The sequence below is a fragment of the Sarcophilus harrisii genome, chromosome 4 (assembly GCF_902635505.1).
Source record: "Sarcophilus harrisii chromosome 4, mSarHar1.11, whole genome shotgun sequence".
In the NCBI taxonomy this organism is placed as follows: domain Eukaryota; kingdom Metazoa; phylum Chordata; class Mammalia; order Dasyuromorphia; family Dasyuridae; genus Sarcophilus; species Sarcophilus harrisii.
Window position 1 is genome coordinate 442247146 of NC_045429.1, and position 20001 is coordinate 442267146.

Genomic DNA, 20001 nt, shown 5'->3' on the forward strand with positions numbered 1-20001 from the left:
GGGGGTATGTGTATGTCTGTGTATGTGTGTGTGTGGGGGCAAAGACACCCCAGGACTCTTGGCTGTGTGCTTGACTAGCTTAAGGACAACAGGACGATGCTAGAACTTGCCAACATGTCAGGGCTTGCCAAGTGTTTCTACAAATGTTATCTCGCTTGATCCTCACAAGGCCTCTGTGGCTCTTGTAACCTCCCCATTGTACAGATGAGGAAACTGAGGCAGAGGAAGTTTAGGAAGTGTCTGAGGCTGAATTGGAATTCTGATTTTTTTTTAACTCTGAGTTCAATGCTCTAGGCCTTGGGTTACTTCACTTCCTGTAGGACCATAATGCCAGAAATCTTCCCCCCACCATGTCCTGGCAGATTCACAAGTTTGTGATGGACTCCCATGACTTGGTAGGTGCCAGTTTATTAAAAGTTCACTTTAGTCAGCTGACATAACCAGTTACAAGTCTTCAGGAGAGACCCGTGATTTGGGAGAATGCATTTGCCAGGATTGGAACTCTTGACCAGCATCTTGTTGATCCCCAAGCCTTTAAGAGCTTGCATCCTCTCTCTGCAGGCACCATACCAATCCAGTAGGCACCGAATGGCGATGGAAGATGGACCAGCCTGATATGATCCTAGAGCAGGCCGTCGAAAATCACCGCAACATGATCCGACAGTTTAAAGGTATTTCCCTTCTCTCTCCGACAGGGCGCTTTGCCTCCCAGAAGCTGGCATTCCACCCTGTGAAATGCTCGTGGTCTGAGGTGTCTTTCTCTTGTCAAATATTTGGGCAGGAAAGTAAGAATTTCAAGCCCCGACCCCAACTGTTGGCCCATTTTTTTCTTTCATGAACAGTTTTTTCTTCTTATCTGACTTTTAAAAAGTTAAATCATTAAAATGAAACAACTTCTTGCCTTGGGCCTCCAAAGCTTGTTCCCTTTGATCAGGTTTTCTCCCACAGTTCCCTAATTACCTGGGGACCTTTTTTTGGGTCAGGTTTTCCCAGTGCACAGACCTGTAGAATATCCTGAGCTGATGCACGTTTATGGGCTGGTGTGGTTCTGGGATGAGATTGAGCGGGTCGGGGGGCTGATGCTGCAGGTCGGTCAACAGCAGAATTTGAATCCTGCCCCCTATTCATCTTGTCTTTTATTGGCACTTAGAAGAGATTGGGAGCAGGACCTCAGCAGGGGGAATGGGATCAGGAAGTCTATGGATTCTGCCAATGGAGGACCGGCTTCATGGAGGAGAACCTGGGTTGGTTGGAGGGACCAGCAGGGGGATCTTTGTTTCTGGTCCGCTCTTAGGCCGATCCAGCTGTGGCTGCTTTGGCATGAGCCAGGGCAGTGCCAGCCGGAGAAGAGGAGGCTTGTTCCCAGCTCATGTTTGGCTCCCAGCTGACCTCGTTTGTGAGATCATCAAGCTGATTGGGTGCTTCATTTGGGAATATAAAGGGGTCTACATCTTATTACTTAGCAAGTACAATCTGACATCTTGAACACTTGTCAGAGCCTGTGAGCTGTCCTGCCAGTGACCCCCGGGAGGGCACGTCTTCCCCTGTGACTGCCCATTTCTCTTGTTATTGAAATACTCCCGAGTCACCATCTGCATTTGGACAGCAAGAATGTGGGCACAGATTGAGCATTCACTATGTGCCAGCCCCTCTGCCAGGGGATTTGCCTTCTACCATTGGGAAACAAGAAACATAGAAAATGACTCATGAAATAGCAATTTCTTGGAGGATCGGGCAGGTTTGCTGGTGTTTGGATGGGGGTGCCAGGGCACACACACTGTGCTGGGGCTGATGTAGTTGGGTACTGGGGAGAAGGTGAGGTGGCCGGGGCAGGGAGATTTGGTCTGGGGAGTTACACGTCACAGTCAGGCTTTTGTCTGGGCCAGAATAACTGGGCCTCTCTTAACGTGATTGGCTGAATTTTGCCATTGCCGACCCAGGGAGCTCTATGTTATGGGGTTCTGCATGCGGAGTTCCCACTAGTGCTCGGGCCTGCCTAGGGATCAGTCACCCCATTCCCTGCCAGCTTCTGGAGGTCGCTTTCAGTGTGTTGCCCCTGGTCTGCTTTCAGCTCAGTTTTGTCCTTGAAACCCAACTCCCTTTAGAAGAACCGTATTCTATGGAGGGTTCCATTGGCCATTTGCCATATTCTCTCATGGCGTATTTGACATTGAGAAAGGTGTTTTAAAATGATTGAAGGGCCCCCAAATTGTCAGCAAACGGGATGCTGCTGTGAAAACATTTCAGAAAGATCACTGCATGGGGTCAGCCCGCTTTGCAGAAGGGTCATGGAAATGAGGGGTCCCTTGTTTGGGTTTAACCCCAGTGGACTTGGAGAGTGGGGGAGTGTTCTTCAGAAGCACTTTTCTAGCTTCTGAGCAGGAGCTGGGATGGACTTGGGGTTTTAGAAACATTCTTTAGAAACAACATTTAGAAACATTAGAAAATGTTATTTTCTCAACTAGTCCCAATATGGATTCTGCGCTACGCCCGGTGAGCAGCACTGAGACAGAGCCCAACGCTGGTCCCTTCATGGGAGCCCTCAGAACTCTGGTCTGTAATCGTTTTCCCCAGGAGACTTTGGGGAGCGCTCTTGAGTCATGGCGGGGCAGCCTTGTCGAGTGAGTGCTGCCCGCTTTTTGGCCGCTTCTGGGGCCCAGAGTGGATTCAGATCTTTGAAGAGCAGGCCCCTTTTGGAAGGGAAACACATTCATACTGTTTAATTAATTGTGCTTTGATTTTATGTGGAATTGTTTCATGGGCTTCTGCTTTTTCTCTCTCGGCCTTGTTCTCGTTTTTACGAGTCTTTGCATTCACTGCATTTGGCTTAGGCTGGCATCTCCTCCCCCACCTTGGCATGGACTCTGCTCCTGGCGTGCCCTCGGACCTCCAGGGCCAACCTGGGCCTTGCAGTGTTTGGGTCTGGGTCTCCCTCCTGGCCGGCTCCAGCTGTGTCCCCCGCTTCCCTCAAGTCAGGTCTCAGTATTCCCTCCTGTGGGTCAGACCTTCTTTCCCCATTCTGGATGGAACCCCCGCCACCCCTTTTCCATTCTACATTGTCTTATCTTCTCCCACTTTGATGTGGAGTCCTAGAGGGAAGGGACCACCTGTTGGCTTAAAGTGGTGGCCTTGGCACTTGGCACAGGGACTGGCACATAGGGAATATCAAATGCCTGTGTGAGCTCTGTATGTGTGTGTGTGTGTGTGCTCGCCTCTCTTCTCTTCCCTTGCCTTCCCCTCCTCTCCTTTCCTGTCTCTCTCCCCGTTCCTCCCTTTTGCTTTTCCTGCTCCTCCTTCCCTCCTCCTCTTTCCCTCTCCCTCTCTGTCTCTTTCGTGTACAGGTTGAGTAGCCCCTTAAATGGGGCAGACGCCAAATGATTCTGGTTTTCTTGGATATTTCCTGAGGCAAACTATGGCCCAAATCTGCTTGCAGCCTGCTTTTGTAGAGCCTAGAGCTGCATATTTGAATAAAGTTTTTTCATATTTACATGTGTAAAACCTTTCCTATTTGGCTGACTCTTCTCTAGGGAAAAATGTATTCTGGTGCTTTTTTTTTTTTTTGGTGTCAAGTCAACAAACATTTATTAAGTGCCTATTGTGTGTCAAACATGGTGCACCGAATGTGGGATACACAAAGAAAGGCAAAAGCAGCTCCTGCCCTTGAGGAACTCTTGGTCTCATGTGGTTTTTGGACTTATTTGAAAAACTGCTGATAAGAGACTGTGAACGTTTCAAACTTGGGGCCTTTCCTCGAGCCTTTATTTCCCTCATTTGGCCGAAGCCCTTGATTTATCCTTTGAAGAGATAAGTGGTGATGGCAGCCTCTTTACCTCCTTCCCTTTTGGTCAGATACCCCAGGCATGATGCAGCCCATTCTCAGGGGAGTTTTAGCCAATCTTTTTGTGGTCAGCTATCGTTGTTGGTAAACTTAGTTAGCTGATAATGAAAAATGATCCTACATAAATTTTTTCTTTTTTTAATTAAAGCTTTTTATTTTCAAAATATATGCAAGGATAATTTTTCAACACTGACCCTTGCAAAACCTTGTGTCCCAAATCCCCCCCCCCCTTCCCCTAGATAGCAAGTAATCCAATATATGTTAAACATGGTAAAAATATATGTTAAATTCAAAATATGCATACATATTTATACAGTTATCTTGCTGCACAAGAAAAATCAAATCAGAAAAGGAACAAAAGAAAGAGAAAGAAAATAAAATGCAAGTAAACAACAACAAAAAGAGTGAGAATGCTATGTTGTGATCCACATTCAGTTCCCACAGTCCTCTGGGTGTAGATGGTTCTCTTCATCACAAGATCATTGGAACTGGTCTGAATTACCTCATTGTTGAAAAGAGCCACTACATAAATTTCTTTCTTTTTTTTTTCTATTAAAATTTTTTTATTTGCAAAGTATATGCATGGGTAATTTTTTCAACATTGACTCTTGCAAAACCTTTTGTTCCAAATTTTCTCCTCCCCTCCCTCTCCCCCAAGCTGGCAGGTAGTCTAATACATGTTAAATATGTTGAAATACATGTTAGACCCAATATATGTGTACATATTTATACAGTTATCTTGTTGCACAAGAAAAATCAGATCAAGAAGGAAGAAAAAGAAAAACTGAGAAAGAAAACAAAATGCAAGCAAACAACAACAGAGAGAGTGAGAATGCTATGTTGTGTTCCATACCCTGTTTCCATGGTTCTCTCTCTGGGTGTAGATGGTTCTCTTCATCACTGCACAAGTGGAACTGGTTTGAATCATCTCAGTGTGGAAGAGAGCCACGTCTGTCAGAATTGATCATCATATAGTTTTGTTGCTGCCATGTATAATGATCTCCTGGTCCTGCTCATTTCACTTTGCATCAGTTCATGTAAGTCTCTCCAGGCCTCTCTGAAATTATCTGTTGGTCATTTCTTACAGAACAATAATATTCCATAACATTCATATACCATAATATATTCAGCCATTCTCCAATTGATGGGCATCCACTCAGCTTGCAGTTTTTTGCCACTACAAAGAGGGCTGCCATAAACATTTTTGCACATGTGGGTCCCTTTCCCTCCTTTGAGATCTCTTTGGGATGTAGGCCCAGTAGAAACATTGCTGGGTCAAAGGGTATGCACAGTTTGATAGCTTTTTTGAGCATAGTTCCAAATTGCTCTCCAGAATGGCTGGATGTATTCACAGTTCCACCAACAGTGTTTCAGTGTTCCAGTTTTCCCACATCCCCTTCCAACATTTAGCATTAATTTTTCCTGTCATCTTAGCCAATCTGACAAGTATGTAGTGGTATCTCAGAGTTGTCTTAATTTGCATTTCTCTCATCAGTGATTTGGAGCATCTTTTCATGTGACTACAGATAGCTTCAATTTCTTCATTTGAAAATTGTTTATTCATATCCTTTGGCCATTTATCAACTGCAGAATGGCTTGAACTAGTATAAATTTGAGTCAATTCTTTATATATTTTAGAAATGAGGCCTTCAGATCCTTTGGATGTAAAAATGTTTTCCTACTTTATTGCTTCCCTTCTAATCTTGTCTGCATTAGTTTTGTTAGTACAAAAACTTTTTAACTTAATAGTCAAAATTATCTATTTTGTGATCAATAATGATCTCTAGTTCTTTGGTAACAAATTTCTTTTTCCTCCACAAATCTGAAAGGTAAACTATTCTATGTTCTTCTAATTTATTTGTAATCTCATTCTTTATGTCTAGATCATGAACCCATTTTGACCTTATCTTGGTATTTGCTGTTAAGTGTGGGTCTATGCCTACTCTCTCCCATATTAGTTTCTAGTTTTCCCAGCAGTTTTTGTCAAATAGTGAATTCTTATCCCAAAAGCTGGGGCCTTTAGGTTTGTCAAATACTAGATTGCTACAGTCATTGACTATTTTGTTCTATGAACCTAACCTATTCCACTGATCAATTTCTCTATTTCTTAGCCAATACCAAATGGTTTTGGTGACTGCTGCTTTATAATATAGTTTTAGATTTGGTACAGCTAGGTTACCTTCATTTGTTTTTCTCTTCATTAATTCCTTTGATATTCTTGACCTTTTGTTTTTCCAGATGAATTTTGTTGTTATTTTTTTCTAGGTCAGTAAAATAGTTTCTTGGGAGTTTGATTGGTATAGCACTAAGTAAATAGATTAGTTTAGGGAATATTGTCATCTTTATTATATTTGCTTGATCAATCCTGGAGCACTTGATATTTTTCCAGTTACTTATTGACTTTATTTGTGTGGAAAGATTTTTGTAGTTTTGCCCATATAGTTCCTGATTTTCTCTTGGCAGAGAGATTCCCAAATATTTTATACTATCAACAGTTATTTTAAATGGAATTTCTCTTTGTATCTCTTGCTGTTGGATTTTGTTAGTGATATATAAGAATGCTGATGATTTATGTGGATTTATTTTGTATCCTGCAACCTCGCTAAAGTTGTGGATTATTTCTAATAGTTTTTTAGTTGTTTCTCTCTTAAGTATACCATCATATCATCTGCAAAGAATGATAATTTGGTTCCCTTATAACTTACTCTAATTTCTTTAATCTCTTTTTCTTCTCTTATTGCCAAAGGTAGCATTTCTAATACAATATTGAATAGTAATGGTGATAGTGAGCAACCTTGTTTCACCCCGATCTTGTTGGGAATGGTTTCAGTTTATCTCCATTACATATGATGCTTGCTGATGGTTTTAAATAGATGCTACTGACTGTTTTGATGAAAAGTCCATTTATTCCTATACTCTCTAGTATTTTTATTAGGATTGTATTTGTTGGATTTTATCAAATGCTTTTTCTGCATCTATTGTGATAATCATATGGTTTTTGTTAATTTTGTTATTGATATAGTCAATTAAGCTAATAGTTTTCCTGATATTGAACCAGCCCTGCATTCTTGGTATAAATCCTATTTGGTCATGGTGTATTATCCTGAGGATGATTTTCGGTAATCTCTTTGCTAATGTTTTATTTAAAATTGTTGCATCAATATTCATTAGGAATATTGGTCTATAATTTCCCTGTTTTTGCTTTATCTGGTTTAGGTTTCAGTACCATGTCTGTGTCATAAAAGGAATTTGGTAAGGTCCTTCATTCCCTATTTTTTCAAATAGTTTATATAGTATTGGTTCTTTAAATGTTTGGTAGAATTCACACGTAAATCCATCTGGTCCTGGGGATTTTTTCTTAGGAAGCTGATTAATAGCTTGTTCTATTTCTTTTTCTAAAATGAGACTATATAAGTAATTTATTTCTTCCTCTGTTAATCTAAGCAATCTATATTTTTGTAGGTATTCCTCCATTTCACTTAGGTTGTCAAATTTATTGGCATAAAGTTGGGCAAAGTAACTCCTAATTATTGCTCTAATTTCCTCTTCATTGGTGGATAGTTCTCCTTTTTCATTTTTGAGACTAACAATTTGGTTTTCTTCTTTCCTTTTTCTAATCAAATTAACTAAAGGTTTATTTTTTTGGTTTTTTCATAAAACCAACTCTTAGTTTTATATATTAATTCAAAAGTTTTTTTAGTTGTCAATTTTATTGATTTCTCCTTTTATTTTTAAAATTTCAAGTTTGGTATTTGATTGGGGATTTTAAATTTGTTTTTTTTTTTCCTAGCATTTTTAGTTGCAAGCCCAATTCATTGATCTTCTCCTTCTTCATTTTATGCAAGTAAGCATCTAGATATATAAAATTTCCTCTTATTGCCACTTTGGCTGCATTCCACAAATTTTGGTATGTTGTCTAATTATTGTCATTCTCTTGGATGAAGTTATTGTGTTAATGTTTTGCTGTTTCATCTATCCATTCTAAAGAATGAAATTATTTAGTTTCCTATTATTTTTTGGTCTATTTTTCCCTGGGCCTTTTATTGAATGTAATTTTTATTGCATCGTGATCTGAAAAAATGCATTTACTATTTCTGCCTTTCTGCATTTTATTTTGAGGCATAATATGTCTTAATATATGGTCAACTTTTGTATAGGTTCCATGAACTGCTGAGAAGAAAATGTAGTTCTTTCTGTCTTCATTCAATTTTCTCCAAAAATCTGTTATATCTAGCTTTTCTAGTATCCTATTTATCGTTTTAACTTCTTTCTTGTTTATTTTGAGGTTTGATTTGTCTAGTTCTAGAGAGCAAGGTTGAAATCTCCCCCATTATAGTTTTGCTGTCTATTTCTTCTTGCAACTCTCTTAACTTCTCCTTTAGGAATTTAGATGCTGCACAGCACTTGGTGCATATATGTTTAATATTGATATAGCTTCATTATCTATGGTACCCTTTAGCAAGATATAGTTTCCTTCCTTATCTCTTTTAATTAAATCAATTTTTGCTTTTGCTTGATCTGAAATTAGGATGACTACCCCTGCTTTTTTTTTTACTTCACCCTGAAGCATAATAGATTTTGTTCCTTTTACCTTTACTCTGTATGTATCACTCTGCTTTAAATATGTTTTTGTAAACAACATATTGTAGGATTCTGGCTTTTAATCCAGTCTGCTGTCTGCTTACGTTTTATGGGAGAGTTTACTCCATTCACATTTATAGTTAAAATGACTAATTCTGTGTTTCCTACCATCATATTAATTATAATTTCTCTTTCCTTTTCCCCTTTACCTTCTCCCCAGTATTTTACTTATGAGCACTACTTGTCTCAAGCAGTCCTCCTCCTTTAGAGACATTTCCCCTTTCTTATACTTTTCCCCTACTATTTCTGTTTTTCCTTCTATTTAGTCTACCCTTTTCCTTTTCCCCTTTCCCCTCCCTCTTTTCTATAAGATGAGAGAAGTTTCTCGGTAAAACCAAATTTATCTATTATTCTTTCTTTTAGCCAAATCTGATGAGAGTAAGATTCACACAATATTCGTTACCTCCCTTCTTTCCCTCAATTGTAATAGGTTTTCTTTTCCTCTTCCTGAGATATAATTTCCCTCATTTTACCTCCACTTTCCTCTTTTTTTTTTTCTGTTACAATCTCCTTTCTAGTTTCTTTTTTATTATTGTAACAGTAAAATCAGATTATATATATATTCTCTATGTATACCCATAACAGAAATGGTTCTCCAGAGTTTTTTTTTTTTTCCTCTTTTTCCACTTTTTATGCTTCTCTTGGGTTCTATATTTGTAGGTCAAATTTTTTGTTTAGCTCTGGTCTTTTTATCAAAAATAAATGGAATTCACCAGTTTCATTGAATGTCCATCTTCTTCCCTGAAAGAGAATGCTCAGTTTTGCAGGGTAATTTATTCTTGGCTGCATTCCAAATTCCTTTGCCTTTTGGAATATCAGATCCCAGGCTCTTTGATCCTTTAAAGTGGAAGCTGCTAGATTCTGAGTGATCCTTATTGTGGCTCCTCAGTATTTGAATTGTTTCTTTCTGGCTGCTTATATTAATTTTTCCTTGATGCTATAGTTCTGAAATTTAGTCATGATATTCCTTGGGGTTTTAATTTTGGGGTCTCTTTCAGGAGGTGTTTGGTGAATTCTTTTAATGGTCATTTTATCTTTTGTTCTATGATATCTGGTCAGTTTTCTTTGATGATTTCCTGAAAAATATTGTCTAGGCTCTTTTTTTCATCATGGATTTCAGAAAGTACAACAATCCTTAGATTCTCTTTCCTAGAGCTATTTTCCACGTTGGTTGTTTTCCCAATTAGGTATTTACATTTTTTTCTATTTTTTCATTTTTTTTTTTTTTTGGTTTTGCTTGATTGATTCTTGTTGTCTCATTGAGTCATTCATTTCCATTTGTTCAGTTCTGAATTTTAATGAATTAGTTTCTTCAAAATGAAGAAAACTTTAAAGTTTTTTTTTTTTTTTTTTTTTTTTTTTTTTTACTTCTTTTTGTTTTTGTCCAGTTAAATTTTTATATGAGTTGTTTTGTTCTATGGAATTTTTTTTTTTCCTTTCAGAAATTCTATTTTTTAAGGAGTTATTTTCTTTTTCCATTTCACAAATACTTTTTTTAAGAAGTTATTTTCTTTTTTTGTTTTACAAATTTTGGTTTTTTTTGGGGAGTTGTTTTCTTTTTTCATTTTATCAAATCTTTCTTTTAATGTGTTATATGCCTTTTCCAAACCCTCTTGCAAAGTTTTCATTTCCTTTCCCTATTTTTCTTCTAGTTCTCTTTTAAGATCCTTTTTTAATTTCCTCTGGGAGAGCCTTATATGATGGGGATCAGGTTATATCACCTTTTTGAGCTTCATCTGGGGACAGTCTGCCTTTAGTCTCCTCAGAGTTTGAAAGTTGTTCTCTTTCACCATAGAAGCTGTCTATTGTCAGAGTCCTGTTTACTTTTTTATTAATTTTTAAAAATTAGGTTCTGTCTTTAGGGCAGAGGATGTTTTCTAAGCAGCCACAGCTGTGCTGGGACAGTGCTGATTCACTCCTGGTACTGGGTGGGTGTGGCCAGGTCCCCTGAAATTCTGGCATTTTGGGGTCCACTATTGTTATTTTGTATTTGTGTTGGATGTTTTATAACTTCTCTGCTGATCTGCTGGCTTGTAACCAGGGCAGAGTGGCTAACACTGCTTTAGATTCCTGTAGATTCCTCACTATAGTTTCTCTGCCATGTGGAGTTTGTACCACCCCACAGAATCTGCACCGCCCTAGACTCTGCACTGTCTGCACTGGCATTTGTGGTCAGCCGCTTGTGCTTCCCAGCCTCCCTCCCATTTCTGATTGAAACAGACCTTTTCTGCTGATCTTCAAAATTATCTTCTGCTGGCAATTTGTGGCACTCTCAATATTTGTGGGTTCTGCCAGTCTAGAGCTAATTCAGAGGCTGGATTTGCTAATTAGTCTGAGGGTTGTAGAAAAGGTCAGAGAGAATCGTGTGTTGTCTCCACCATCTTGACTCTGCCCCTGGAAGTCCAGGCTTAGATTTATTAGGAGCCAAGTGTCTTGCTTTTTATGTTACTGTTTTCAAGCAGCTACAGCTCCACAAAGGAAAACTCTTAGGTCAGGTCAAACAAATGCATGAATGAATAATGGGTTTCGGTAAATGACTTTTTAAGTACATATTACCTTTTGTGAGACCAAGGGGTGAGCTTCAGTATTTGTAGAGGGAATTGTGGATCTGAGAATGCTTAGGTTAGCGGGAGTCTGCAGAAGGGATGACTTCTAAAAATTCATCTGAGCCTGCTGCTTGTAGGCCAGAAATCTAAATGGCAAATGCGTCTTTTTCCTGAGTAATTTCCACATAGGAGACAGTCCCCGGTGGACTCAAAGAAAAGACATGGTGTCTTGAAAAGGCCTTCTGGACACCATTATCCTTGGTTAGAATAGAGCATCTCTCTGGAATGAGCTCATATTCATCCACCTGCCAGGCCTCCAGAGACTGAGTTTCTGGTTGAATCAGGGAGGGAAAAATATGGAACTGGAGCAGGACAGGCCATTTACATTTTCAGAATTTAATTCTCACTTTTGAGGACTAATATGGCTATTTGTTTAATACTTTTTAATTTACTCTGACCTAAAACAGATCAGCATTTTTGGAAAGTTGGCCTTATTGCTATGCTAATCACAGCAAATCTTGCGATGAGAGTGCCACAGAATGAAAGGAAAAACCCCAAAAATATAAAGTGAAATAAATTATTTGTGAGGAGTTAAAGCTTTTCTAGAAAGGTGGTGGGAAGCTCATGCATTCCCAAGAAGGATGCCATTTCATTCCTGTAGAAGGTATCCTAGTGTCCTTGGAGGCCACTTAGAATCCTGATTGGCCTTTTGGACATTGGCCATTTGGCTCATTTTCTTCTGTCTAGAAACCACTCTGCCTCAGGCATTATTGGAGACCAGTGATTGCCTGTCATTGGTTTTTAGGGATTCATAAGGGAATGGAATTCCATGGCTTCACTAAGGGAGTTACTCCAGTGGTAACATCTGCCCTTCCTTTATTTAATAGGAGAAATGCTGATCAAACATACTGTATAAAAGAATACTCTGTGAAGGACCAGGGATGCATAAAGCCCTGCCCTTGAGGAGTTTGCATTCTTCTTAAGGGCTGTGATGAACAGTTGTCTATCTTGTTGGATTGCCTGACCTCTGGGTCCATGGCTGTCCTTGACCCTCTCTTACAGAATCCTTTCCTTTCCTTAAATAGAGACCAAATCTCTCTCTTATGCCTGCCTGGACCAATGAGTCGGCCAGTTTTACTGGTGTCTGGGGCTATAGGCCCTCCTCTTCCTGACCTTTGGGTAGCGCCTCCTCTCCCTCAATACTAATACTGGAAGGTCCATTCTTGTCAAAGGTAAATTTGGGTACAGCTGTCCTTGACTTGGAAATGCAAGTGTATTTTCCATCAGAAACATAGCATGTTGATGTCAGTAATATTGGTTAGTTGTAGTTAGACATATACTTTATGGTTTGGGGGAGCTGGCCTGGAAAGAGGACCTAATTACTTTTCAACTTTAATTAATGTATCTTTGGAAAAACAGACATTAAAAAAAAAATCCTGCAAGTTGGAAATTTCTCATAATTATTTTTCCTGGACTTGAAATCAGTTTACCCTTTAAGTATTACCAATTTTCACTTAGTCTTTTAGCATTTCTATTGTAGTCGCTTGGCCTACCCATGAGCACTTGATATTTTTCCACCTCTGATTTTATTTGTGTGGAAAGTGTTTTGTAGTTGTGTTCATATAGTTACTTACTGACTTTCCCTTGGCAGATAGATTGCTAAATATTTTATACTATCTACAGTTATTTTGAATGGAATTTCTCTTTGTATCTCTTGGTGCTGGACTTTGTTGGTGATGTATAAAAATGCTGATGATTTATGTGGATTTATTTTGTACCCTGAAACTTTGCTAAAGTTGTGGATTGTTTCTAGTAGTTTTTTAGTTGTTTCTCTAGGGTTCTCTAGGTATACCATCTTATCATCTGCAAAGAGTGATACTTTGGTTTCCTCTTTACCTACTCTAATTCATTTAGTCTCTTTTTCTTCTCTTATAGCCAATATTCCTTTAGCATTTTTTCAGTACTTTTATCTGCTCAGAAAAAAATTTCCCATGGTCATGCCTAACTTGCTGGGTCATATCCTGCCCAGGCCTGCACACCAAGCCCTGTTCTAAATCTTGCTGGTCTTGCCCTGTACATTAGCTTCTGGGCTGCCCTCTTCTTGACACGGTTCACTTTCTGGTGGATGCCTTCCTTTAGGAGTGTGGGTATTGGCCCTTTCTGTTCTCTAATTCCCACTAAGTGGCCAGGTTTGGGTGAGTTGCCATCATAAGGATGAGATGCCATCCCTAGCTGATGCCCTCCAGAGTGGGTGGCGGATCAGGCCAGAGGTCAAGGAAGATGGCAGACCTTTGCACTACTGTACTGGCTTTAACTGCCCAAAGACACCTTAGTCTCATTTCTGTTGATACACTAATTCCTTAAAACGCCTCATTCTCATGACCTTTACCAGCTTCTTTTTTGTGCACATGAAAAATTAACTAGCCCCTGCTGTCTGTATGGGGTTCAGAGTGTCTATGCTAGTCAGTATTTTTCCACGGAAGGTGCCAGGGGCTCTTGCTTTAGCAAGTTAGTTTTTTTATTTAAGGATTTGCTTCTGTATTTTAACTTGTGTCGTTATTTATGCCATACGTTTTACGTGCTTATTAAATGAATGACTCATTGAAGGAAATGATTGATTGAAGATTTCCCATTGTTGACACCATTTATACTCCTTAAAAAAATCTGCATTATTCTTTATCTTTAAGATAAATTCCTTTATTTTTGCTTCCAGCATGTTGTGTGTCCCTTTAGCTCCTCAGTGGTACAGCCATTGACACAAGGTAATTATACCTGTCTTAGGTTGGAGTTTTGAGTGGGGGAAGGAAGGAGCAAAGCAAAGCTTGTGCCTTTGCTTTTAATGGATTATGATAGCTATGTCTGCGAGCTCTTGCATTATTCTTTCCTGCCAAACTCCAATGGGCTTTTTTATCCAGAACTTCAGGTTGAACCAGAAATGAAAGATCTCAAACAGATAATTTCGACAAGTAGAATTTTAAAATTGTTCTGAGGAGTACTTGATAAGAAGTTGTACATCAGACGAGAAAGGAATAAAGAGAACACTGAAAAAGTAAAATATTTGCATAAATAAATAGAATAACAAAGAAAAATACATATTTTCAGACTCTTCTTCCTTTTTCTTTTTTTCTTTTTGGAAGCAAATAGGGAAAATTCCTGTCGATTGTATGTATGTCAGCAAAAACTGAATTAAAATTGTTATTATTCATTGAAGAGAGAGGCATATTTATACCTTAGTATGAATTTTAAAAATAGGAATAATATGTATGATTGGTATAAATGATAATACTGGGTGAGCAGTTTTTAAAAGTAAAATGGAGAATTTATCTAGAGAGGGAAAAAGTTTAGAAGCTTATAAAAATATTCTCATATCTTTAATGAAACACAATAGGTATTTGGTGAACATGGTCCTATAAAAAGGCATCTGGGATTAGAGAAGAAATATTAGGTAACAGGTATAAACACATTGTTTAATTAAGGAGAAAATAATAAATTTTTAGGGTAGCAAGACTGTATGTTCTAGAAAAATATAGTTTGTCAAAAATATACAGCTTTAGGGAAAAGCCTGGGGACTTTTTGAAAGAATTTCTTATAAATGACTTGGAAAAAGACACTATACTAGGAAATATTGCTATAAATTTGTCGTCCGAATAATGTGCATAATGGCTCCTGGGCTGCCTTCTGTTCCCATACCTCTAATTTCAAGGGAGTAAGGAAATGATGTCCTCTCCTTGCTTTCCTCTGCGACACTGAAGAATGCCATCATGTTAAAATCCACTTAGGTCTAGTTTTGCTAAGATCAGTGTAATAAACTCTGGCTATGAGATCTCTACTATTATACCAGGTCAGCTGTGGTCAGTAGTTAATGATGACGGTTTCTCCCCCAGGGTAATTGGTAGATAAGGGTTTTGTTGTCTGAATGCTTAAAGGGGATACCTAAGGATCATTTATTTACTTGATTGGATTTTTTAAAATCCTTTTTTTTCTTGAATGGTAATTAGATTTGTATACTTGACCATTCTTTTCAATGACAAGTAAGGAACAGAAAAACACATTTTCTCAAATGGAGAAAGAATCAAGTGGCCTTCATGGTTTCTTTGAAAGCCTTGTTGTTTTTAGAACCATTAGGAGAACTTTCAATTACAAAGCCTTTCATTTGTGAGGGGGAACCACAGCATTGGAAAAATTTATCTTTCAGTGAAAATGAACAAATATGATAGATTTAGATATCGCTATTTGGGGACTTGTATAGTTCATCAAGGTTGTTTCTAAATAGTTTAAAAGTCAACCTTACTGATCAGTAACTGCATCTCTGTTCCTATCCACTTAATGAAACCTTAGAGACCTTGTACCAGTTATAATCATCAACTCCCTAAAGATAAACCTAATTTTAGAGTTCAGATTGAATCTACCCTCTGCTCATCTGGGGATTGAAGATAATGATACTCTATTATGGCCTTTGAATACTAGGAAATTTTATATCTAATTTGGAGTTGCCTAGGCAACACGAGGTTAGTTAAGGACCAAGTTTCAATCTTGATTTTAAAAACTTAGTTCAGACGTACTCCATATAAGTCCCAGCCTGAGACTCCTTGTTCTTAAAAACAATGCCAGCAGAGCATGGCTCTGGCTGTTCTCATTGAGCCAGAACTCTCATGGATGAGCATGATGGATATTTTATTCCGGAGGACACTCAGAAGGCAGTGAGTGATGTCACCAAAAATGAAATTGACTAATGGACAGGAAAAGACTGGGAAGCAGTCGTATCGGAATCGGCTGTCTGTGTTTGGTCCAGCTGTTGGCGTGGCTAGGATCAAAAACGAATATTGAATTAGCAAAAAGAAAAGAGATGTCACTGGGTAGACTGACTGTAGATCCCAACTGAGTTTGTAAACAAACTTTTGACTTTTAAAAAATGGGAACTGGAGAGATATAAAAACTTTGATTCTATCTATCTTTTTTTAAAATAGAAGTTTCAATTCAATAAACAATTATTAAGCTTATTGTATGCTGGACACTATGCTGATGAGACGAGAGACTGCTTCAGCCAGCAAACCCTTGATCTTTAAGCCACGTGGAGAGACACATTATCCAAGGATAGCCTGATGTGTGCCTTGAAAAACATTATTGAGGGGGAGCATGGACGAGGTTGAACAGTATCACCTCACAAGACAGCTAGAAATATAAAAGGGAAATAGGGCTGAGGATTGCTTGGCAAGAAATCCCCTCAGCCAGGAGGGGCCTAAAGTGTATAGAGAAGCCAGTGGAAAGAGGATATTCATCATTTGGGACTTTCAGGAGCCTTTTATTCTCGGCACTTAACACAGAACTTCGCACATAGTAGGAGCTTTAAAAAGTGTGCTGAATTGGACAGAATGTGCTGGTGTTTCTGTCAGTGTACTGGAATTGTCACATTTCGGCTCGACCAGCTCTCTCCTTGATTGCCCTCTATTGGAAAAGAACTTTGGGATTTGATGAAATTGAGAAGAGAAGAGCAGCCGATTTCACCAGGAGAAATTTGTGCCAGCCTCAACACGGTTTTAAAGACACTTTAGTGATAGATTTTTAAAGGTATCACAAAGAGATGAAGGTTCAAAAAGAGTGAAAAAGAACAGAGATGGGATGGAACCAAGAGGTGTTTGCATTCTCTACAGATCTGAATGTGGCTGTTTTCACTAGTGGTAGCATCTGCTGCAGCATAAAACAAAGGGAAATCTTTGCTTGCCTGAGGCGTTTGCCAGGATATTCTTTACAGAGTCCAGCTAAAAGTCCACTGGGTCTCCAGTGAAGTTCTCCAAACACTTCTAATTGCAAATGATGTTGTACTAATTGTACCAAGCCCTGGATTACCATAAAGTCTCTTCAGTGATATTCAGAGTTATTCAGGATCGATCAGCCAAACAATCCATGCTGGAAAAACACAAAGCGACAAAAAGGCAAATCGCCCAGATCACCCTCGTGTTGGGTGGTTGGTGCCGAGTGAGCCCGGGCTTGGATGCACGTGTCTTGTCCGTGCTCTGCAGAGAGGCAGGAGCTTGGCTTCCCGGTGACGCCATGTGCCTGCAACTCTGAGAACGCCATCATCTAAGACAGTTTATGTTGTGTTTAGGACTATGGACAAGATGCTCCCTGGAATAAGCAGACTGAAACATGTCTCCCTCTCTCCCCAATGACTTGTTTAATGACCATAGGGAAGACCCCATTGCAGGGGAGTCATTCTGATAGAATGAGAATGAGGGGGAGAAAATCACTTTTCTTATGCACACTCTGACCACATCTCAACTCTATAAGTAAATTGCAGTGATTCTTTCTTGGTTAAAATGGAAACCAGCCCATTTAACTTTAAAGTCCCTTTACCACCTGGCCCCAGCTTGTCCTTGCAGGCTCATCAAATGTTATTCCCCTTCCCACACTGCAATTCAGCAAAGAGTTTTTTCTATCTCCCAGACCCAGGCCTTTACCTTCCTTCACCCTGTAGCATCTCCTGACTCCTTTCATTTCCTACTTTAAATGTTTCCTGATTCCTTCCACTTATTTGTGCCCTCCTTCTCCACCTAGCTGGTATTTAGCTATTTTGTATGAATTCTTTTTATATTTATCTTTTTACTTATATATTGTTCATTGTCTCCCCTAATAGAATGTAAGCATGTTGCACAAAGGGATTCTTTGTAGTGGAATCCATAGCACATAGTAGGTGTTTTATAATGATTGTTGATTGATTGACAGCAGCATGTGAACAACCTAAGGGCTACTTGAGGTAGACAGAAAACACTGAAAGCCCAAGGGAAGCTCCTCAGATGGAGCCTCTGGTGGGTTTAACAAAGAATCATAATTTCAGGGTTGAAAAGAATCTTTTGGTCATCAAGTCTCACCTGTGCACAGGCAGAAATCCCTCCAGGGCTCCTGACAAATGGTCAACCCAGCCTTTGCTCAAACATGGATGGAACACTTTTCCTCAGACATTGTGTTCATTTTTTGATAGGTCTGACTTGCTGGGAAGTTTGGCCAAAATTGCCTTTTTGCAGTTTTCTGGGCCCAGCAGAGCAAAGCTAACTGCTCCTCCTTCTGGGAACTCCACGAGTATAAATTGGGGGAACCGCAAGTAGCAGTTTTTCAGGAAACAAGTAACTGGTAGAACTTGCAGAAGGCTGATTGCTGTTAGCACCCATTTATGGACAGATAGGGTTGTCTGGAAGTTCAGTGGACTGCTCTGAAAGGTGATGGGCTGCCCGTCCTTGGGGTCTTCTGGCAGAGACTGAATGACCATTTGTTGAGCATGGAATAGTGGAGGCTCTGCTTTTGTTTTTGGCTAGGGTGACAAGGACTCTGAGGTCCCTTCTGACTTTTAAATTCAGCAGTTCTGTGACTTCTTCCACCAATGCAGATCTTCAGCCTAAGACTTTTAATAGAAAAAAGACTACTTGAGGCACAGAGAGGTCAGTGACTTGTCCAGAGTCACAGTTAGCAAATCATAGGGGCAGCATTTGAATCCAGGTCTTCCTGACTCCAGGACCAGAATCCAGCCATCTGCCTCATCCTTTTCTGATGGAACCACAGGTTCCCTGTTGCTGGACCCCTGGGCTTTGATAGGTGACATTTTGCCCAGACTAGCCCCTGTGCAGGCCTTTGGCAGACCATGAGGCTTCCTCAGGAGGACCTCTCTGTCTTTTGAGTTGCCCTTTAGGTCTTGTCTGTCTTCATCAGAATAAGCTCCCTGAGCTTGCATCGTGCTCACGCTCTTTCTCCCTAGCACTTAGGGCAATGGCTGGCGTAGAGCAAGCTTTATTGTTGCCACCGCCACCTTCCTGACACCTTTCCGCCATTCTGCAGCTGACAATTGAATGGCCCTGGATGTGGAATGAGAGCCTGGGGCTGTCTGCTTGTGCCAGGGGAGGCTGATTCCATTGCTGAAATTTTTTTAGAGTATGTCTCGGCTCTTACAGGAACCATTCCCGTGCTCCAAAGGTTACCCAGATATCATTTCTTCTGAAACAAAGTGGATCTAGGGTAGATCTCTGGAGGAATTGTTTGTTAAAGACTTGCCTCCTCCTCATTCCTGCTCTCTGTAGCTCAGTATGAAAGATGGAGGGACTTTGAGGAGGCTGGGCAGCAAGCAGCCTCAGCTTCCCCTTCCAATCCTTCCTGTTACTCTGGCAGAGAAATTTGTCAGGGCACAGCTCTGAGCCATTTCCCCTTTTGGTTAGTGGCGCCCCATTGTCTCCGAAAGAAACCTATATTTAGGGCCAATAAGGAGTCAGACTCTGAAATTTTGTACCCAATAGGAAAGGGATCACTTTGTTTCAGAATTCTTGGAGGCTTGTTAACGGAGAGGTGACTTCTTCTGTGGAGGGGGAGAGAGGTTTCTTTTCTTCAATAGGAATTTAAAAAAAATAGCAAATGCTCTGGGTATTGAAAATTATCTGCTGTGTTCCTTCGATGGCACTTGGGACCTTCTCTATCCTTCCCCCTTAGATTATAAACTCCGCAAGGTCAGAGACTGTCTATTTTCATCTTTAAATGCCCAGTCCTTAGCACAGAGGGTTAGAGGCTGGTCCTGTGACTTCAGTGTTATAGGAAATTCCCAGGTGAGGGAATGCCCTCTATTACTGCCGGTGACAGCTTTTCTGCAATTTGCTCAGGACACTGAGAAGATGAGAAAATGAGTAGCTTTGGGGCCATCTCTCTGTCCCCTACTACACCCAGTCTCGTTCATAATAAATGTTTATTGAATTGTATGCTACTGGGAGAACTTCTTCTGATACAAACAGAATTCTGGAAGCTAGTCTGATAGAAAACTGGGGACTGCCCGTATTGCTTAATTTACTCAATCAATAGTTGTTAAACTAAGGAGCAGCTGTTGACATTTTTGTAATCAAAGAAACCTTTTTCTCTTTCTCCTGTGATTGCTTTTAGCCAGCTCTTCCTTGCAATATCCAGGATCAGTCCCTCTCCCTTGTCCAGTCCAGTTAAGAGGTGACA

General features: G+C 39.8%; 1 protein-coding gene across 1 annotated transcript in view; it reads left to right on the top strand.

The window, feature by feature from the left end:
• Window positions 1-20001, top strand: part of LOC100918039 (S-adenosyl-L-methionine-dependent tRNA 4-demethylwyosine synthase TYW1) — a 207548-nt gene that overhangs the window by 81008 nt on the left and 106539 nt on the right. The window contains exon 11 of the mRNA XM_012549824.3: window positions 562-671. Coding sequence (XP_012405278.1) covers window positions 562-671 — 110 coding nt within the window. The remainder of the gene's footprint in view (window positions 1-561; window positions 672-20001) is intronic.